At 43.2% G+C, this 22937-nt stretch overlaps 2 protein-coding genes across 2 annotated transcripts; both read left to right on the top strand.

Annotated features, from left to right (window-relative positions):
• Positions 1-282: 282 nt before the first annotated feature.
• Positions 283-1299, top strand: LOC114706928 (keratin-associated protein 9-3-like). The gene has a single exon (XM_028889481.2). It carries the CDS (start codon positions 304-306, stop codon positions 844-846), a length of 543 nt encoding a protein of 180 aa, XP_028745314.1. The 5' UTR covers positions 283-303; the 3' UTR covers positions 847-1299.
• Positions 1300-7821: 6522 nt separating this feature from the next.
• On the top strand, positions 7822-8844 carry LOC114706929 (keratin-associated protein 9-8-like). The gene has a single exon (XM_028889482.2). The coding sequence runs from the start codon at positions 7830-7832 to the stop codon at positions 8433-8435; it is 606 nt and encodes a 201-aa protein (XP_028745315.2). The 5' UTR covers positions 7822-7829; the 3' UTR covers positions 8436-8844.
• Positions 8845-22937: the final 14093 nt, after the last annotated feature.

The following is a 22937-nucleotide window of genomic DNA, read 5'->3' as shown; positions in this document are numbered from 1 at the left end:
CCTTCTGTGCCCACAGAGCTATCATATGACCAGGGAATAATCAGAGCAGGAATGGTGGTGGTGATTCCAAAAATACCCTCAACGAACTATCCACAATTAATTGCTTGCCTCATAATTTTCAAAAGACTTGTAATACTTAAAGAGCAACTTCCTCCTGTAAGAATTTCCTCATGAAAAGCAGAAAACAAACAACAAGGAAAAGTCCTGCTTATTGGTCCCTTCATGGCATGTCCAGGGTATAAAAGCCCCAGGACTGAAACGATGGTCACAATCCCAGAAACACCTCCATCCACATCCAACACCATGACCAACTCCTGCTGCTCCCCTTGCTGCCAGCCCACCTGCTGCAGGACCACCTGCTGCAGGACCACCTGCTGGACACCCAGCTGTGTGAGCAGCTGCTGCCAGCCCTGCTGCCAGCCCAGCTGCTGTGGCTCCAGCTGCTGCCAGCCTTGCTGCCAGCCCACCTGCTGTAGGACCTGCTTCCAGCCAAGCTGTGTGAGCAGCTGCTGCCGCACACCCTGCTGCCAGCCCTGCTGCTGTGTGTCCAGCTGCTGCCAGCCTTGCTGCCAGCCCAGCTGCTGCCAGCCCAGCTGCTGTGAGTCCAGCTGCTGCCAGCCCAGGTGCTGTATCTCCAGCTGCTGCCAGCCCTGTTGCAAGCCCTGTTGCTGCAGGCCCTGCCTCAAGCCCTGCTGTGAGCCCTTCTGCCTCAACCTGTGCTGCCAGCCAGCTTGCTCTGGACCTGTGACCTGCACCAGGACTTGCTACCAGCCCACATGTGTCTGTGTGCCTGGCTGCCTGTCCCAGGGCTGTGGGTCCAGCTGCTGTGAGCCCTGCAGCTGTTGATGAAGCCGCTACTGGAATCGAATAATCTATTCTCAGACCTGCTGGAGTTTTACTTTATGCAAAACTCTCTGCCTATAGCACACACACCTTCATCCAATCGCCAGTCTTCCTACTAACAGACCTGTTTACTGCACCCTGACTGCCATCTTACCCATTTTGATGTGATCCTCATTTCTCTGCCTGTCAGCTTCACCTGTTATGATCTGGATTCATAGTCTCAGCATTGACAGAAATCATTTCCTTAATAAGCTAAGAAAAAAACATGCACAATTCACAACTATCTCATTACATCTTGGAAATGATAAATACCCATCATTATACGTTGAGTGTTGAGTGTTTGTGGTTTTTATGACTCATCTGTGACTCATCATGACATCTTTGTATTGTCTCCCCAACTAAAGAGACACTACCCACTGGTATTCTAATAAAGTCTTCTTCATTCTACCTCTCATATTATGTCTGATACCTTTTCTATGCTTGATTTGCTTTTCGTGTTGTGTTTTATGATCTAAGTCATGCCATTCATTACATTAGATTCAGTGCATTAATCAAAATTTCTTCACGGGGAATAAAATAAGTAAAAATGCCAGTTAATGAATGAAAGATTTCTTTTAACTCATGGGCTTCAGGGTTCAGTACATGATCGCTGGGCCTCATATGCTTGGATGGAAATCATGGTGCACGAGTGTGTAGAGACAGTAGACGAAGTGCTAAAAATGTGTGACTATGGGTACTTGTCCCTAAGTGGGACATCTATGGACCTCTCCTACTCCACTGCAAAGGGTTAGGGAGCATCACTGCAGAAGGGACAGAAAGGATTTAAGAGCTGGAGGGTGTGGAAGAGTGCTCTGGGGTGCTCTCTTCTGCATATGACATGCCCATTGCTCTCATGAACTCACAGAAGCTGTTGTTATCTGCAAAGCTTAAGTGGTCCAATCTATCCCAGGTAGCTAGGGATGGGTAGAGGCAGGTCCAGGGCCCAGGCTTTCTGATTCTGGAGCTAACATAGTCACAGGTACAACTCAGTTAAAGTAGCTATAACAGTGGAGCATGAACATTGTAAATTTGTATACTTCAGTTTCTTCTCTGGCAGTGGAAAGATCAGTTCCTTTCATTTACAGATCATCTTTACTAACAAAGCTCTTTTCAATTCATTGTTCACACCTTGGTCACCACCAGCCACTTAAGACTCGCAATGGTTTTAAGAACCCTACTAAAATGATGTGAACTCGATGGTCTCAGTCTCTGTCCAGCAACTGGTCAGCCCCTTTAAACCTTTTTGGTGATTCACGTGTGCCTGCTCCTGTCCTGGGACTTTGATGTGAATAGTTGCACTAGGAAGAGCTGGCTCATGTCATGGAAGTGTCATTGTTTATGTTCTCACACTTCTGTCATTGATAGCAAGTAGTCATATGGGAATAAATCATACCCTGTGAGACAGACCAAATCTCCCCTGCACATAGAGAGACGATGTGTTTCTAGGTGAAAACATTATTAAGGGAATAAAGGAGCGACAAATCCTGGGACTCAAGGTAACAAGTGGTCTTGCTGCAAGCCTTTGATTCTCTATGATCTCCAGGCCACCTGAGAAATCCAAATAACTTCCTGAGTTTGGGGAGGGAAAAACAAATCAGAGGAGGGAAATGAAAGCCTGAGTTCTGGTATCAAGACTGAAGAAAAGGAAGGGGGTAGAGGGAAAGAGAGACATTAGGAGTCTGGTACATATGAACATGGACCTGATAGAGGAAACCCCAGACCTCCATGAACAATGAGGAACTTCATAATGTAGTGGTTGACACTGTACGGGAAAGAGCCATTAATGAAAAGAAATGAACATGAATGGCTGGGTTTACTTCCCTGAGAACAATATAACATACCTACACAACACCCATTGGGTTTACAGCACAAGAGATATGTGATTATTTTCAGATATATACCTAGAAAGTCTCCAACAGCCTGTGTGCAACAGACTTTCAAAAAGACACAGCTTATTGAATTTTCATTTTTGCTTAAAGACAAAGTTGAGGGAGCTCACTGAACTGAATTTTGTTTCTTTTTTTCCTTTTATTTTATTTTACAATACCATTCAGTTCTACATAACAGTCACAGATTCCCTTGTTCTCCCCCCTCCTGCCCCTCTCCCCTTCCCCCAGCTCAACCCCCATTCCCACATCCTCCAGGGCAAAGCCTCCCCCGAGGACTAAGATCAACCTGGTAGACTCAGTCCAGGTAGATCCAGTCCCCTCCTCCCAGATTGAGCCAAGCGACCCTGTGTAAGTCCCAGGTTTCAAACAGCCAACTCATGCAATGAGCACAGGACCGGTACCACTGCCTAGATGTCTCCAAAAACAGATCAAGCCAATCAACTGTCTCACCTATTCAGAGGGCCTGCTCCAGTTGGGGGCCCCTCAGCCTTTGGTTCATAGTTCATGTGTTTCCATTCGTTTGGCTATTTGTCCCTGTGCTTTATCCAACCTTGGTTTCAACAATTCTCGCTCATATAAACCCTCCTCTTTCTCGCTAATTAGACTCCTGGCGCTCCACCCAGGGCCTAGCCATGGATCTCTGCATCCAGATTCCTCAGTCCTTGGATGGGGTTTCTGGCACAACTATTAGGGTGTTTGGCCATCCCATCACCAGAGTAGGTCAGTCCCGGCTGTCTCTCGACCATTGCCAGCAGTCTTTTGTGGAGGTATCTTTGTGGATTTCTGTGGGCCTCTTTAGCACTTTGTTTCTTCCTTTTCTCGTGTGGTCTTCATTTACCATGGTCTCCTATTCCTTGTTCTCCCTCTCTGTTCTTGATCCAGCTGGGATCTCCCGCTCTCTTTCCCTCGACCCTCGCCCTTCATTGCTCCCACTCATGTCCAGGTCAGCCATTTCTCCGTCATTGGGTGATCCTCATGTCTTTCTTGGGGTCCTGTTTTCCAGGTAACCTCACTGGTGATGTGAGTAGCAGTCCAGTCATCCTTGTTCCACATCTAGTATCCTCCTATGAGTGAGTACATACCATATTTGTCTTTCTGAGTCTGGGTTACCTAACTCTTCACCAACCCCACATCAGACAGAGGACTGATATCCAGAATATATAAGGAACTCAAGAAATTAGACATCAATACGACCAACAGTCCAATTAAGAAATGGGCTATAGAACTAAACAGAATTCTCAACAGAGGAAACTCAAATGGCTGAAAGACACTTAAGGAATTGCTCAACATCCCTAATTATCAGGGAAATGCAAATCAAAACAACTCTGAGATACCACCTTAGAATTGTCAGAATGGCTAAGATCAAAAACACTGAAGACACTTTATGCTGGAGAGGATGTGGAACTAGGGGAATGCTCCTCCACTGCTGGTGGGAATGCAAGCTTGTACAACCACTCTGAATTTTTGTTTCTTATACTTAGATTCAGGAGTACCTCTTATCATAGAAATGGAGAACTCAAAACCCGAAGGATCATCCCATGAGGTTTTGCCTAAACTCTAACAACACAAGCTTAACTCCCTTTATTGTATGTCTATGTGTTCTTTAAATTTATGTGTTCTTTGAAATGTATCTTCAGTCAGTTTATAGACAATTACATAAACATCAAATGCTCTTTGAAATTCTCCTTTTGACACACCTAGACACTACTCTTAAATTTTAATCACACTCCTTCCAAGAGAAAGTGCTTTTGGATTCTAACACTCATCTCTGAAATAATATAGCTTACCTTCAAGAATTACATGGGAGCCATTCGAAAAGTCATATAGGAAAGTAGGAAAGTCAAGTTCGGGCACAGTGGGACTGGAAATATGCATTTGCTTCCTCTTACTCTTGTAACAAATACCGCCGGCTTCATGGCTGAAACAGCACAGCAGTGTTATCTTCTATTGTGAGGTCTGAAGCCAAATTCAGTCTCATGGGTTCAGATCCAGGAGTGGGTATTGTCGTATTTCTACCCCCAGCAACAGAGGAAATCTATCTCCTAGCATTTTTCAGCATGCAGAACTGCCCATATCCCTTGGATCATAGCCCTGCATTTTTCTTACCTGTTTTTCATCTTCCTCTGTCTTTGTGGGGGTTCTCTTTACATTGGGCATAAGAGGGGTCTCTCCGTCTTGAGATTCCTAACTAGAACACATGGTCAAAGTATATGGCAGACTTGTAAGAAATTGTCTATATGAACACCCAGCACTATGCACACTAAACATATGACAATAAATAGGAAAACCTTAAGAGAGGAACATGGCAGGCCACAGTATAGAAGAGGACACTGGTAAGGCATGAAATTAGCAAAGGTGTCAATAGAGAAATAAGAAAAAAGCAAACAATTCCAAAATTAAGACACGGTTAGCATCACATAAAAGAGAACTCTAAATGTCCAATGAATGCTTGGGAGGTCAACTCATTCATCTTCAAGGAAAATCAAATTACATCCTTAAGGAGAAAACACTAAATAGCTACTCTGTTAGTCAGTGTTCCATCACCGTGACAAAATGAAATAAACAACTTAAAAAGAAACGTCTATTTTAGCTCATGGTTTCTGAAGTTTAAGTTCACAATTGTTTTGCCTCTTTGATTTTAGGCTTAGGGTTGAAGCAGTATATCACGGCAGAACCAAGGGAGCAATGAAAACTGATTGCCACATGGTCGTCAAGAAACAAAGACACAGAGATGAAAGAGTCGAGTCCCCATATGTATTTCAAACACATGTTCTCAATGACCTCCTTCCTCCAAGTAGATCCCACCCCTAAACCTTTCATCACTCCTTAACACTACCATCATCTGGAGATCAAGCCTTCAATACCTAGGCTCTGAGTGGACGTTTAAGAACCAAACTGTAACAGATACATAATTAAAAAAAAAATGGCTGAAAGTCCAGACTGAAAACATCAAATGTAGATGATACCTAAAGCAATGTGAACAATCAGGTGTGTAATCTATATATCATTGCAGCCTTAAGTGTGTGCATGTATGTTCGTGTCTGTATGGGTACACACATGTGTGCAGCTGTGGGTGCATCTATGTATATATGGACAACCTTGGGTATTCCTCAGGGAGCCATTCACCTTGCTTTTGAGCTGGTCTCACATTGGTCTGGAACTTGTTGACTAGGCTAGACTGCCTAGCCAGAAAACCCCGGGGACCTGCCTGTGTCCTCCTCTATGGTGCTGGGGTTACAAGCATAAACCACTTTGCTCAGCATTTTTTACAAGGGTTCTGGGGACCAAACTCAGGTTCTCATACTTGCATGGCAAACACTTTACCAACCGATCTTTCTGCCCAACACATGCAGATGACTTTTTAAAAACCATTGGAACTGTGTGCTAATGTTTGTTATATCTACAAACATCCACAAACCAGACTAAGAAATAGACAAATCATAAGAGTATGATTCTCAAAAGTCTTTTTTTAAATTTTATTTTACAATACTATTCAGTTCTACATAACAGCCACAGTTTCCCTTGTTCTCCCACTTCCTGCCCCCTCCCCTTCCCCCCAGCCTACCCTCCATTCCCACCACCTCCAGATCAAGGCCACTCCCGAGGACTGAGATGACCTGATAGACTCAGTCCAGGCAGGTCCAGTCCCCTTCTCCCAGATTGAGCCAAGCGTCCCTGTATAAGTCCCAGGTTTCAAACAGCTATCTCATGCAGCGAGCCCAGGACCTGGTACCACTGCCTAGATGCCTCCCGAAACAGATCAAGCCAATCAACTGTCTCACCTATTCAGAGGGCCTGATCCAGTTGGGGGCCCCTCAGCCTTTGGTTCATAGTTCATGTGTTTCCATTCTTTGGCTATTTGTCCCTGTGCTTTATCCACCCTTGGTTTCAACAATTCTCGCTCATATAAACCCTCCTCTTTCTCGATAATTAGACTCCCAGCGCTCCACCCGGGGCCTAGCCGTGGATGTGGATTCTCAAAAGTCTTAATGATAAAAAAAAAAATGTCCATTGACGACACAATGAGTTAAAAAAATTAAGATCTTGTCACGAAATGAGCATGAATAGATTGTAGTCCTATCATACAATTCTATGAAATGATTGAGCAAAATGAAAATGAAATGACAACTGAATCCAACAAAGTCATTAAATCTCAAAAATATAATTTTGAGTGAAAGAAAATGAACCATGAGTTATATGATTTCATTTTTGATAAAATTCAGAAGTCGATATACTTTTGATACACAAAAGTGATAGCAAAAACCACACACTACTTACCTTAGACAACTACTAAGCACACACACACACACACACACACACACACACACACACACACACACACACACCTGATATGAAGGACAGACCCACTATTTCTTGTATGATATCTGGTCAAGCTACAGTGTATGCCCATCTCTGAAAGTATACTATGGTTCAATTTATTTTAAAATGCTGGCATCATCTTATGTCATTTAAGTTCCTCATTTTTCTGTGGGTGAACAAGGCTAAGATCTAAGTCAGCCAATGTCTTCTGAACCCCCATGTCTCCCGTCTGACTCTGTATTCTGGCTTTGGTGCTCATGGGTGCATTTGAAGACAGACTACAAGCTACCTTCTCGCCATGGATTCTTTGATAAGACTGGTCCAGCACAGGTAACATTTGCTGCAAATAGGCTTGCCTGCTGTAGGGTATAACAAGCAAACATCTCTGGGAAACAGTCTGGCCTTGGGTATGGTTTTGTTTAATACTGTGAATGTAACTCTCCCTGCAAACACATCGTAGTCTACACACAGCCGAGGAAACAAGAGAACCATCTGAAGAAGGTCATGCTTCAGTCCCTCCCATGGCTACAGCAACTATCACCTGAGCAAATAATGATCAGAGCAGAAACAATGTTGATGATGACTTCTAGAAATTTCCTTCCTTGAATTATCCACAATTAACTGCTTACATCATAATTTCAAAAGATTTATAAAACTCAAGGGGCACTTCCTCCTGTGAGAATTTCCTCATGAACAGCAGAAAACAAACAAGGAAAAGTCCTGCTTATTGGTCCCTTCATGGCGTGTCCAGGGTATAAAAGCCCCAGGACTGAAACGGTGATCACAATCCCAGAAACACCTCCATCCACATCCAACACCATGACCAACTCCTGCTGCTCCCCTTGCTGCCAGCCCACCTGCTGCAGGACCACCTGCTGCAGGACCACCTGCTGGACGCCCAGCTGTGTGAGCAGCTGCTGCCAGCCCTGCTGCCAGCCCAGCTGCTGTGGCTCCAGCTGCTGCCAGCCTTGCTGCCAGCCCACCTGCTGTAGGACCTGCTTCCAGCCAAGCTGTGTGAGCAGCTGCTGCCGCACACCCTGCTGCCAGCCCTGCTGCTGTGTGTCCAGCTGCTGCCAGCCTTGCTGCCAGCCCAGCTGCTGTGAGTCCAGCTGCTGCCAGCCCAGGTGCTGTATCTCCAGCTGCTGCCAGCCCTGTTGCAAGCCCTGTTGCTGCAGGCCCTGCCTCAAGCCCTGCTGTGAGCCCTTCTGCCTCAACCTGTGCTGCCAGCCAGCTTGCTCTGGACCTGTGACCTGCACCAGGACTTGCTACCAGCCCACATGTGTCTGTGTGCCTGGCTGCCTGTCCCAGGGCTGCGGGTCCAGCTGCTCCCAGCCTTGCTGCTGATGACTCTATCTTCAGCCACATGCTAGCTTGCCATCATTTAACCAAACTCCTCCAACAAAATCACTCTGCACGCTTTGCCATCATTAACTATTAATTTGTTGTCTTCTTGTAAATGATTGTGGGTGTCTGCTTGGTGAGAGAGCCTGCTCTTCTCATTGCTTAGTACTTAGCTTCTGGTTTATTTAATCTTCTCCTGACCTTGAATTGTGCTCTCACGTTCAGAAAAGAATCTTCATTCTTTATCTCCAAGCACCTTGAGCAAATCAAACCTTCACTCTTCTTTCTCACCCCTTCTCAGGGATGAAGGATTTCATTTCAAGATATTCCTGTTCTCTTTATTATTGGGCTCACTTTAAATTGTCTTCTGGATTACATGTGGTCTGAATAAATCTGCATTTGCTTTCTGGAAGTTGTCTGGGTGCTGTTTCATCTTTTCCTGGGTTTCTATGTGCTCCAATGCCATTTCCTTCACAGACACTCATATTCTGAATGCCTTCCACTTCCACCATCAGTGCACAGTCCTACAACAGCCTCATGGTACATTCAGAGCCAACAGAAGTTCTTATTCAACACTTGGGTCTTGTCTTATCTCGTGGGACTTTCACTTATATCTTCCTCCAGGTAGAAATAACTTCTGCTGTGCCAGTCACTGATAATGAGTTCTCACTGGAGTTCCTCTTAGACATTATCACAGACCCAGCCGTGGCCCTCTGTAGCAGCTTGGGCCTGGATGTCACCATGGCCCCAAATCAGTATGGGTAAACTAGTTGCCCCTGCAAATGAATGTACAAGGACAAATTCCCAAGTGTCTGTTTGTCAGGGATGAAGCAATTTTAGTTGACATAATTCTCTCAGCAATTGGCTCTCTCCACGAACTCCTAAACCTCAGTTTTATTATATAAGACTCAAGGCTCAGTTAACTCACTGTTTATGTTTAGGTCCTGGGACACTTTTAAGGTCACTGTCCCTTGAGAAAGTGCAAAGCACTCTAGCACTAGGTGCCTCCCTGCTTGCTTTACAGACTGCACATCAGGGAACTTGACTGATAGCCAAGAGTTGCCATGGTTACTCATCATGCCCGGTCAGCACAACATCTTTAGCCTGAGAGAAACTATATGAGTTCTCATGTATTACTAGAATGACTGTTTCTTATTGTTTACTCAAGAAATGCCATGTGACCCTGAAAATGTAACTTATATATTGTCTAGAGTTTCCTGTTGAGGAGAGAAATGAAGAGAGACATGTGGAAGAGAGTTTTGGCAAGAAAGAGATGGAATTGTGTAGAGAGATGTGTAGCTATGTAGAGATATGTGGCTGTGTAGTAGAGAGACGGAGCTGTATAGAGGTTTGTAGCTGTGCAGCAATGTATGGCTATGTAGAGATGTGTAGCTGTGTAGAAGAGAGATGTAGCTGTGTGGAGAAATATGTAGCTGGGTGGAGACAAATTTTCAGAGAAGATTTTTCAAGATGAAGCAAAAGAGAAAATTACCATCAGAAAGTGTGTTTCTTTTTTATTTCCCCTCAGATAGAAAAAGTCTAGCCCTCACCACATTCGTGAATTTTTTGGCATACCTGGGCTGCTGGAGGCTGGCTCTCCAGGCAGTGATACAGACCAAGACTTAAACTCTGGAACTGAAATGTGTCATAAGCAGAAACGGCGTAAAAGTCATTCAAATTCCATGCCACAGACATGTGATCACAGACAAATGATCACAACCACACTGAACTGTCCCCAGAAATACGAGATGGAATGAAGATGTGGACATTGATACTTGTTTTTAAAAACTGTTACTACATAAAAAAACAATATCATCCCAAAACGTAAGGAGAAAGAGTGCTATAATATCAGTATTTTAAAGATATAATAGTTTAGACAATAAGAGAAAAATCCCAGCTATTCTGATGAGACAATGCACAACAAAGCCACAAAGTACTATAACTGTGACATATTAAGTTGTCCCTGCCATATCAAGAATACACTAATATATTCACTATATATACTATAGTCAAGACAGATCATTTAAAATCCTCCCCAAGCCAGGTGTGGTGGCTCACATTTTTAATCCCAGCACTCAGGAGGCAGAGGCAGGTGGATCTCTGTAATTTCAAGGCCAGCCTGGTCTACAGAGTGAGTCCCAGGATAAGCTCCAAAGCTATACAGAGAGACCCTGTCTCAAAAAATAAAAAAATATTCTCCCCAAACCCTTGTTGGTAAACAATTAAAATAATAAAGGAATTTGGATGCAAAAGCAATGTGTGTATATGTGTGTGTGTGTGTGTGTGTGTGTGTGTGTGTATGTGTGTGTGTGTATTGTTCTCTCACATTTTAAATAGCTAGGAATCAAAAAACAGCATACATATTGGCAAAAAGATAAAATGCCTAGAAATAAATATAATGGAAGCTACGTGAGACCTCTAGACACAACATTATAGACATTTCACTAAGGAATTTCTCAAAGATTTATTATTATTTTAATGTGTGTGTGTGTGTGTGTGTGTGTGTGTGTGTGTGTGCATGTGAGCCACATGTGCTAGTGTCTAAAGAGGCCAGAAGAGGGCACAGGCAATTATGAGCCATCTGACACAGATGGTGGTGACTGAACTCAGATCCTCTGCCAGAGCAAGTAACATGTGCTCTTCACTGCTCTGCCTCTTCAGCCTCCGACCAAGGCAAATTTATGAGCAGTTCTGCTCTTAGGTATTTTACTTAAAAAAAAATCTATTAACCAAAAGACCCATTCACTACCTTATATAACAGAATTATTTTTAATATTTTAATAACCTCAGCTGGGCGGTGGTGGCGCATGCCTTTAATCCCAGCACTCGGGAGGCAGAGTCAGGCGGATCTCTGTGAGTTCGAGGCCAGCCTGGGCTACCAAGTGAGTCCCAGGAAAGGCACAAAGCTACACAGAGAACCCCTGTCTTGAAAAAAAAACAAAAAATAAAAAAAAATTAAAAAAATAACCTCAAATTGCTCATAATTCCTCAAAATACCACATAAAGAGTAGAGGACAGAAATTCTGTCCTATCAGTTTGCTGGGATATTATAAACCAGCGATAATGAATTACCTGGACGAATTGATAGTGATAGGATACATAAAAGTAGCAAATTCTATACTACTTTGCCCATATAAAGTTTAAAGATAGCCTGAAGTAACCTATAATTTCTTATATTCATGAATAGATGTGAGGAGATTCTACTCTGAGAAGATGGTGCTAAGTTCAATTTCTCAATATGGTTGTAGTGACTCTGGTATGTTCACTTTGTGATGAAGTTGTAAACTAATAATTTCAACACTTCTTTAATGAATGTCATGCTGCAACACTTTTATGTCAGCTTGACACAAGGTAAAGTCATCTGGGAGGAGGGAGCTTCAATTAAGAAAATGCCTCCATAAGATTGGGCTGAACATGAACTTGTAGGGCATTTTCATAATTATTGGTTGATGGGGGAGGTTTCAGCCCATTGTGAGTGGTGCCATCCCTGGACTGGTGGTCCTGAGTCCTGTAAAAAAGCAGGTTGAGCAAGCCTTGAGGAGCAAGCCAGTAAACGGCACCCCTCCATGGCCTCTGCATCAGCTCCTGCCTCCAGGTTCCTGCCCTGCTTGAGTTCCTGCCCTCACTGCTCTTGATGATGAACTGTTGTATGAAACTGTGAGTGAAATAAACCTTTTCTCCCCAACCTGCTTTTGGTAATGGTGTTCATCACAGCAATAGTAACCTAACTAAGACAAATGCTATATCTCATAAAATTTTGAATTTGTTAGAGCTTACCTATAACCCAAACATCATCTCTAAACTATTCCTCTGTTCACTCAGAAAAACAAAGGAAGGAAGAGAAGTCGGTCACCCAAGAGCACTGACACCATTACTTCACAGGGTTAGGACAAGAGCCACCAGAACATTCGGTATTCCTAGAATGTACCTCAGTTATTTCTGGATATATATATATATATATATATATATATATATATATATATATATATATACTTTTCTCATTCTGGAAAATTATTTAGACATGGGAAAGACTGCTGGTCACCAAGGATGCAACACTGGTTGGTGATTTTTAATCTGAGTGCCACCCTTCTGCTTCTACTCACTTGACCTGTACTGTTCTGCATGGGGACGCATTTTACCAACCATCTCCCCAATGCCTATAACACAGATGGAACACACAGGTGTGGAGGTTGGTATGGACACATGTGCATACACTGCTCCTGAGAGGGACTTCTGAGGATAGTAAGAGACAGGGGACCAGGCATTGCATTGCCCACTGGGAGGATGACATAGTCAGGTTCCTCCCCGTATGCTTCCTAATCTAAGCACACAGGAGCAAAGCTGTAGAGGAATGACCCTGACCCTTCCAGGCAGCAGGGGCCGCCACATGACCAAATGATGGTGAGACTTCCTCCTTTTATCTGAAACAGCTGTTAGGAGTTAACCTCAACTCACAAATACACTAAATGCTTACTTTTGAAAACCCCATTCACAGTTCATAAACAACTTCCTCTTTGTCCCTCTTTAATCTGAATATAGGAGGAAGAAAAACAACAAGGAAAGTGCTCACTGTTTGGCGCAAACCTTGGATATAAAAAGCCAAAGGAAAAGAAGTCATCGCATTCCAGAAAATTGTGAACAAAGTCCACATCTGATACCATGACCCACTCCTGCTGCTCTCCTTGTTGCCAAACCAACTGCTGCAGGACCACCTGCTGCAGGACCACCTGCTGCAGGACCACCTGTGTGACTGTCTGCTGCAGCACACCCTGCCGCCAGCCCCGCTGCTGTGCGCCCAGCTGCTGCCAGCCCTGCTGCTGCTGCCCAGCTTCCCAAATGAACACCTGCACATTGTGCTTATGTCATGACCAACACGACATCTCAGCACAAATGCACGTTTTATCTTTTCTGAAACCCATCAGACTATCAGCAGAAATCTTTAAATGTATCTCCCTTTAAAAAAGCATGGTCCCTCGCTCTCACTCTCCTCTTGCTGGGGATGGGGGTGGCCTCTGTGCCAGCTTCATAGCTGGTAGGGGACTAGCCCCCCTTCATCCCGAGTCAAGATCTTAATACCTCCTTATAAGAGAAAGTAGGAACTAGTCTTGAACGCATTGGCATAGGAGATCACTTCCTAAATATAACACCGGTAGCACAGACACTGAGAGAAACAATCAATCAGTGTGACCTCTTGAAACTGAGAAGCTTTTGTAGGGCAAAGGACATGGTCAACAAGACAAAGCAACAGCCTACAGAATGGGAAAAGATCTTCACAAACCCCACATGTGACAGAGGGTTGATATCCAGAATATATAAAGAACTCAAGAAATTAGACATCAAAATGCCCAACAGTCCAATTAAGAAATAGACTATAGAGCTAAACAGAGAATTCTCAACAAAAGAAGTTCAAATGGCTGAAAGACATTTAAGGAATTGCTCAACATCCTTAGTCATCAGGGAAATGCAAATCAAAATGACTCTGAGATACCACCTTACACCTCTCAGAATAGCTAAGATCAAAAACACTGAAAACAGCTTATGCTGGAGAGGATGTGGAGCAAGGGGAACTCTCCTCCACTGTTGGTGGGAATGCAAGCTTGTACAGCCACTTTGGAAATCAATATGGTACTTTCTTAGAAAATTAGGAATCAATCTCCCCCAAGACCCAGCTATACCACTCTTGGGCATATACCCAAGAAATGCTCAATCATACCACAAGGGCACATGCTCAGCTATGTTCATAGCAGCATTATTTGTAATAGCCAGAATCTGGAAACAACCTAGATGCCCTTCAGCTGAAGAATGGATAAATAAGATGTGGTACATATACACAATGGAGTACTACTCAGCAGAGAAAAACAATGACATCATGAGATTTGCAGGCAAATGGATGGATCTAGAAAAAATCATCCTGAGTAAGGTAAGCCAGACTCAGAAAGACAAACATGATATGTACTCACTCATAGGAGGATACTAGATGTAAAACAAAGGATGACTAGACTCCTACTCACAACTCCAGGGAGGCTACCTAGAAAACAGGACCCTAAGAAAGACAGGGATCACTCAATGACAGAGAAATGGATGAGATCTACATGAGCAAACTGGACGTCGGGGGGGGCAGTAATGAAGGACAAGGATCAAGGGAAAGAGAGCTTAGGGGAGTGGGAGACCCCAGCTGGATCAAGAACACAGAGAGAGAACAAGGAAAAACAGACCATGATAAATGAAGACCCCATGGGAATAGGAAGAAGCAAAGTGCTAGAGAGGTCCCCAGAAATCCACAAAGATACCTCCACAATAGACTGCTGGCAATGGTTGAGAGAAAGCCCAAACTGACCTACTCTGGTGATAGGATGGCCAAGCACCCTAACTATCGTGCTAGAAATCTCAAGCAATGACTGATGGAAGCAGATGCAGAGATCCACGGCCAGGCCCCAGGTAGATCCGGGAGTCCAGTTGGCGAGAAAGAGGAGGGATTGTATGAGCGAGAATTGTTGAGACCAAGATTGGAAAAAGCACAGGGATGAATAGCTAAACTAGTGGAAACACATGAACTATGAATCAATAGCTGAGGAGCTCCCAACTGGATCAGGCCCTCTGGATAAGTCAGACAGTTGGTCAGCTTGAACTGTTTGGGAGGCACCCAGGCAGTGAGACAGGGACCTGTCCTTAGTGCATGAGCTGGCTTTTTGGAACCTGGGGCCTATGCTGGGACACTTTGCTCAGCCTGGGAGGAGGGGATTGGGCCTGCCTGGACTGAATCTACCAGGTTGAGCTGAATCCCCAGGGGAGTCCATGCCCTGGAGGAGATGGGAATGGGAGGTGGACTTGGAGGAGGCGGGGGGAGGGGGGCAAGGAGGGAGGACAGAGGAATCCATGGTTGATATACAATATTAAATCAAATTATTTTAAAAAAAGAACTTTGAAAAACACTTTCATTAAAAATGGCATGGGTTACTGCAGTTCTCTTTTTCAAACAAGAAACCAAATGCGTTGTCTTTCAGTCATAGAGGACATAAGTCCAATGGGCTAAGGTGACGGCATTGGTGGAGGTGCTCCATTCTGAAACCCTTAGTGGGCGGTGACTTCCTCACCTGTTCCAGCATCTCGACATCCCTCCCCCACCAGGATCAATGCCTGTGCTTCCATCTTCAAAGCCGGGAGTCCCACGTCTCTTGGGGTCTTCTTCCATCCTCACTTTCTCTCTCTCTGGATACAGTCATCGAAAGCTCCCGTGATCAATCATCATCACTACCACATCTTCTTCTGCTCTGTACTCTCAGTTCTTGTGTGCTATGCTCTCCTTCGTATTCACTTTGGATTCGTCTCCCTCGAAGCCTCAATGAATCATCAATAAATTCTGAACCACATTCATTCCATACTTTTCTCGTTACTATACTCTGCTAAGTCACTTGCTATGATATTTGCATGTTGGTAGATTTTCAAGCATAAAATGTGGTGTTGCATCCCACATTCTAGGTATGATATTGCCCATCAGATCTCTGGAGATTTGTGACCTGGTATACCTGAAATCTAATACCCAGTGATCACCAACTCCTCGGATTCCTCCCACCCCCACCTATTCTTCTATTCTGATTTTTGACTTTTGCAAATATCATCTGAATAGACTCACACTGCATTGCTCCTCTGCCCTATTTCCTCCATCCACTTATCTGTTGGTGGACACTCCAGTTGTCCCACATCTGGCCCATTGTTAATAGGGCTTTCATGAATAGGCCAGTGCCCTATTTTCAATATCCTGGTTTCAGTGATTTCAGTCAGATACCCTGCAGTGTGCCAGCAGGACCATACAGCATTTTCGTTTTGAATTTCTTGAGGAATTCTCATCAGTTTTGCCTTCTACCCCACTTCACATTTCCACTCCTAGCCTCCCCACCCCCACCATCACCATCGTCCCTTGTTTGTCCGATTGATAATAACCAGAAATATTATTCCAATTACTCAATGGTCAAATGGTGTTCTAAAGTTTAATGACATTCTATGCAATGTGACCAAAGTGTGCATGATGTGTAATAAAATAGAAGGCTAAGGAAAGGTGTCCCTCCCCTGGGCAGAGCTCAGCTCCTTGGTGACAGCAGTGGCAGACGTGGCTCACTCAGCTCTAAAGGTCTGTGCTTCTACACCCATGTGTCTTTTGGGAAATGCACATCGTTTTAACAAGCGCCTCACCCAGGATGGAGTCCTACTCTGTGAATCTTGACACCATTCCTTCTCTTTTTTTAAATATTTTTATTTTATAATTAATTTAATTTTACATTATCAGCCATGGATTCCCCTGTCCTCCCTCATCCCACCCCCAGCCTTTCCTCCCAACCCACCCCCTATTCTCACCTCCTTCAAGGCAAGGGAGTCAGCCCAGCCTGGTAGATTCAGTTGAAGCAGGTCCAGTCCCTTCCTCCCTACACCAAGGCTGAGCAAAGTGTCTCAGCATAGGCCAGATCTTCAAAGAAGAGATAATACCAATACTCTTTAAATTGTTCCACACCATAGAAACATAAGGAATGTTACCATTCCTTCTCCTGAAGTTACCTTTGCACTACCTGGCTCCTCTTCTACTTGGGTTACTATGAAATTGTACTTTCAAGGATTGGTGGTGTTCCATAATTTCCTTATTTGGGGTACCAATGGGGTCCCATTGGGAATATTTCTGAGTTGACTTTTGATACAAGGTAAACACACTCTCCACTCATTTTACTAGATTCAGAGCAGCTATACCTTGCCAGTGTTGTATGGCTTTTCCTTGCAGGGCATGAGGAAACATCTCTTCATCCCACACAGGACACTGACAACAGACCAAAGAAATGATTCCACCCAAGTCCACCCTAGTGCATGGGGCAGTTTACTGGTGTTACTAACAGGAACATGGACCACTCAGAGGCAGCTAAATCATCAAAAAGTCCATTCCAGCACGGTTCATGAAAACCACATCCCTGAAGTTTCCTGCAGACCTGTCACTGTTTCTAGAACCTTGGAGAAGGGCCTTGTGACTCTTGTAACTTTCAGAGCCTACATAGTTCTAGTAAGTTCTGTTCATTCCTGGACTAGGAAGTGTCACTCTAGGAGGGGATGTTTCAATTCTGAGGAGCCAGCCACAGACTTTGAGAGCCTGGCTGTTCCTGGAAAGCCCGGTGCAGAAAATTAGAACCAGGTAAAACAGGTTTCAGACCTAAAGGACGCTATGCTGACCTGTTATTCACCCCCAGACTCATTATCATCTCATTGTAATACACCAGCCTAGTAAAATTTCTCTCTGATGGTGTCATCTTTGTTCAGCTTCCTCCCAAACAGATTCCGACCAGTTCACAGGAGCCTAGGGGGAGAGGAGGTGCTACGCCAGGAGGGACCTGACTACCTCGTGAAAAGTTCAAGGAAAATACCCTTGTTTGTTTTCTAAACTCCTCCTTCTCCTGACCCTTAAAAGACTCCTCATCCTTTGCCTGAAGGGAAGGTCATTTCACTGACCACTTCTCCTTCTTCTGGCCAAGAATAAACCTTCCTTCACGGCTGAACTTAAGCTCAATTTTGCTATTATGTCTGGGATGCCTTTAAGGAAAAAGGACCCAGTTCAAAGTCTAACTTCTTTGTTCTATTCCTTTGAGACATAACATTTTAGAGCCAGTTATGACGTGACCCGATGTACCAGCCGAAATGTTCAGTTTCCTTTGACATTACTAGTTGATATTACTGTTGAGCAATGAGTGTAACTTCTCTTCTTTATATTACTAACAATGGCTAGAATGTGTTCGTTTTGTGATAGTCTCGCAAGTTGGAGATGAACAGTTTATATCCGCTTAAAATTCATGGAGGACCTAAAAGCCTGTGAAGGTTGTTAGCCCTCACAGATAAATTAGATATGATCTCAAGTAATCATAATCCCTCCTCCAAATAGAAAGAAAAGAAAGGGATAAGGCACCTGGGATAGGGGAAGAGAAAGAAAAGACAGGACAGACAGTAAAGAAGAAAGGATGCCAGCTGGGAAATACACATCATCTCCAACATGGTCACATCCTAGGACATGCAGCAAGTCTGAACAATTATAAAAGCATTAAATATTTGCTTACTCCTCTATGCATGACTTTAGAATAAAAGTACAAGGTACAGCAAGAGAAACAATACAAATGCATGAAGATTAAACAACTTGTACACTGTGCACAGTGTGTGTGTGTGTGTGTGTATGTGTGTGTGTGTGTCCTTATGTGTGAGTGCATGTGCTCACCAGCCACAGTGAACATGTGGATGGCAGAAGACAACCTTTGGCCTTGTTTGAGACCATGTCACGTGACTGCTTCGTATATCAAGCTGGTTGACCGTTCTGATGATTCTCCGAGCTCTGTGATTACAGATCTATGTGTCCATGTCCAGTTTTACATCGACTCTGGGGATCTGAACTCAGGTCCTCCCCACTTGCACAGCAAAAGCTTGGCCCACTAAGCCATCTCCCCCAGATGAACGATGTATTTGTTTTCATCATCAGCAGGTCACTGAAGAAATCAGGGAGAAAATGTGAAACTTCTAAATGAAAATGTAAGCATGATATAACAGAATCTGAATGCAGATTTAGCAAGGAAGTTTCTAACTGTGGTTGTTTCCATTAATAAAGTAGACTGCTTTCAAATAAATGACCTTATTGTACACGGCAAACTATTAGAAAAATGAGAGTAATCCAAACCCAGCACTGGTAAAGGAGAGGGGAGAAAGAGCTAAAATTATTAAGAAAAGGACTACAAGAACACTATACTAAATGAGGGGGGAATGAAAAGCTTTTTCTCCAAAATCTTTCACTATTCTCATTAAAAATGGTGCTTGGCCTCCCTGGGCAGCACAGTAGAGCTGGCCCCGTGGCATGGGCGCAGGAGAGCAGGCCCCAAGGATGTGAGAGTGCGAGAGCTGGCCCCACCTCTTGCCAGCTGCCACAGGCAGAAGACTTAGCCACAGCCCTCACCTGGACAAAGGGGAGAGTTGGCCCTGGTCGTGCAAGCGATGTGGTGTGCTGACTAAATCTGCTACCACCCAGGTCCAGATCCAGGGCTTTGAGTTGGCTCACCCCATCATCTGTCCCATCTAAGAATTGCTGGAGCATGTGAAGGGGCCGATCTTGCAGACCCAAAGCTTCAGGATCTCTGTGACACAGGGCAACACAGGATCGCTGAGAGGAGTCCAGGTGAGGATCCAGTATTGATAGTGTGGCAGAAGCCAGAGGTCTTGTACCAGACTAATGACTCATTGAAAAGAACATTTGCAAGGAAAGCTGTTTGGGCAACAGGGTACAATGTGTGACACACCATGACACATTGCAGCTTTCATGGTGAGATGTTTCGGTTTTTTGGTTTTTTGGATTTTGTTTTGTTTTGTTTTTTGTTTTGGGGAGAAGGTTGCAAGAGCAGAGGGCAGACAGATATGGAAGGATGGGGGAAGGAGTAGGATTTGGATGCTCGATGTGAAATATACAAAGAACCAACAAAATGTGTTTTTTTTTTAAAAAAAAATGGTGCTTGGAATACTAGGAAAAGCTATAGGGCAAACATAAAAATGAAAATAAAACAAAAAAGGAAAATATTCTGACTTCTATCTGATATGATCCTATACTTAGACCCTAATGATTACAAAAACTCTTAAAACTGGAGGCTAAAGAAATGTCTCAGCAGTTAGGAACATCTACTCCCCAGAGGACCTGAGTTTGGGGATCCAGTACCCTCTTCTGGCCTCACTTGGCTCCTGTACATACACACACAGTGCATACAAATTCATACAGGCACACATACATAGGCATTAAAACACACACAAATTAATTTTTTAAAACTCTCATAACTAATGAAGAACTGTAACAAAGTGGAAAGGTACAAGTAAACAATCAGTGGAATGACTGGTATTTGACACACAGAAGGCTGAGTTCAAGGCCAGCCTTGACTATTATCAATAGTGCTGGCATGAATGTGGGGGTGCTAGGATCTTACCAGAATTCTCATTTCTATTGTTTCAAATAAATATCCTGAAATGCAGATGCTGGGTGACATGATATTTTCCCTTTTGATTGTTTAAGGAGTCTCCATAATCATTTCTATACCTACTGTGCTATTTCATATTCCTACCAAAATTCAGTTTAATCACCAACTCGTTAACACATTTATTCTTATTTTACTGATATTGGGAATAAAATTTCAATGTTGTGATCATTCTAAAATCAAATAGTATATCAATGTTTAGTGGCATCTCACACAATCAGAGTCAAAGATGTCATGTTCCTGGTGATCTGGAAGACCAAGCAAAGTTGTTCCTCCTTTGTGTCATGCTCACATAAGTATCATCAACAAGTACAGGTATGTCTCACCATCTCCAAACATCCAAAGTGGACTACCCAAATACATTTTGAGGGATGCATATTTATTTTTTGAAGTCCTCAGTTAAAGTGTTGTACGCTCTACTAATCTTGAAGTCATTCATTCTTCTATGTTGTCCTTGTACAGTTAGGCTTTACTCCTATGTACATTGCTGTTGAAATCAACTTTCCAAGGATAATCTAAGCTGTTGATTTTCAGTCTTTGGGCACCTGAGAACACAGCCCCAGTGGTGGTGTTTCTGGTGTATAATAGTAAAGTAACCTTCAGGTAGCATTGAGGGACAACCTTTTTGATAGAGTTCTGTTTCAGATATGTCACCTGCCTAGGCAGCCACACAGACAGCCTGGGACCAGGTAAAACAGGTTCCAGTTCTATGCTGACCTGCTATTCACCCCAGATTCATTACCATCTCATTGGAATACATTCCTCTAGTATGATTCCTCCCCAAAACTGTCATCTTGGCCTAAACTGCATCTATCCCAGATTGAAATCATCTTATATGAGGGTGGAAGGCATAGAATGCCCACAGAGAGACTGGCATGACCCTTCTCTGAAAAAGTTCAAGGAAAACATTCCACTGGCTGTTTAAATCCTTACTATGTTCCCTTGTACTCAAAGAAGCCTCGTCCTTTGAGTGGAAAGCTGATTTGTCCATCATTTCTCACTCCTCCTTACCTCTGCCAAAAAGTGAATCTTTTCTCACACCGAGATGAAAGAGGAGAAGCTCTTAGAGAGACAGAAAGATAGACTAATAGAGATTCAGACTAGAAGCCAACCATCTAATTCATCACTGGGGGTGCCATAGCATAATGCTCATTCCCCAATAAACTTTTAATCTAAGTTCAAGAAAAGATCAGCTTTGCAGAAGAGCAACACCCAATAACTCTTACAGGCAACAGACACTTGACCCCATGAACAGATGATAATCTGAGCAGGAATGATGCCAACTAGTTAGCCAATAGAGATTATTATCCATATATATGATAATTTGTATTTTTGGTTGTGAGCCTAGCCTTTAACAGCTGAGTCATCTCAAAGTTAAAATGAAAAAAAAAAGTCTAAATGGTCAAATTATTTGAAGACCTTTTAAAAAACACAAACTTTAAAAAGTACAAATGACTAAAACAATACAGAAAAAAAATTATTCAACACCATTAGCCACCAGGAAATACAAATCAAAACTTTCTTGAAATTCTACCTTACTCCCCTAAAGAACAGTTGTCATCAAGAAAAAAAAACCAACAACAATAACAAGTGCTGGTAAGAATCCAGGGGGAAAGGAAAGCTTTACACGCTGTTAATGGGAATGGAAATTAGCACAGTCTGTATGGAAATTGGCTTGTAGAATCTTCAATAAATAAATAAATAAATTCAAAAAATTAGAACCACCACATGATTACTCTGCAGTACACACAACAAAGAATCAGCCTGTGTGTCTGTCAGCAGATGGATGTAAAAGTAAAATATGGTGTATATAAGGAAGAATAAATGATGTCATTTGTCAGATAAATGGATGAAATTTGGAGATCATCTTATTAAGTGTAGTAAGTAGGACTCAAAAGACAAAAGTCATGTTTCCATCATGTAAGGAGTGGTGGGTACACAAAAGAAGCAATAGGACTATTTAGGAAGAGAAAATGAATCAGGAGGAGGCCACAGGAGTCATAAGAGAGGGTAGCGGGTGAGTAAATTTGATAAAACTGTGTTATATGCATTCACGAAAATGTTGTGATCAAATTCACTATTTTGTAAAATCAATTCATGCTAATAAAGATTAATCATTTCCTGTATGTTATAAGAAACAAAAATGAAAGTTTTAAAATACATACAGTGCAGTCAGGCTGTGGTGACACGTCCCTTTAATCCCAGCACTAGGGAGGCAGAGGCAGGCAGATCTCTGTGAGTTCAAGACCAGACAGGTCTACAGAGTCAGTTCCAGGACATCCAGGGACTACACAGAGGAACTCTGTCTCAATATATATATATAACTATCTAAGCATAAAACTAGCAAAAGAAAAGAAGGACTAGGCTCCTGCAAAAGGAAGTATTAGCGTTTCATGGTAAGTAAGTTTCAGGTACCCGGCTGTGTACCTCCAGCAGTAATGTTTAAAACAGAAACAGCAGTAGCGGCATTGTTTTGAATAGT

This window comes from Peromyscus leucopus, chromosome 8b (genome assembly GCF_004664715.2).
Source record: "Peromyscus leucopus breed LL Stock chromosome 8b, UCI_PerLeu_2.1, whole genome shotgun sequence".
Lineage (NCBI taxonomy): Eukaryota > Metazoa > Chordata > Mammalia > Rodentia > Cricetidae > Peromyscus > Peromyscus leucopus.
This window is presented reverse-complemented; position numbering and strand designations above follow the sequence as displayed.

Coding starts and splice junctions, on each gene's coding strand:
- LOC114706928 (XM_028889481.2), top strand. CDS start 304: ATGACCAACTCCTGCTGCTCCCCTTGCTGCCAGCCCACCTGCTGCAGG.
- LOC114706929 (XM_028889482.2), top strand. CDS start 7,830: ATGGCGTGTCCAGGGTATAAAAGCCCCAGGACTGAAACGGTGATCACA.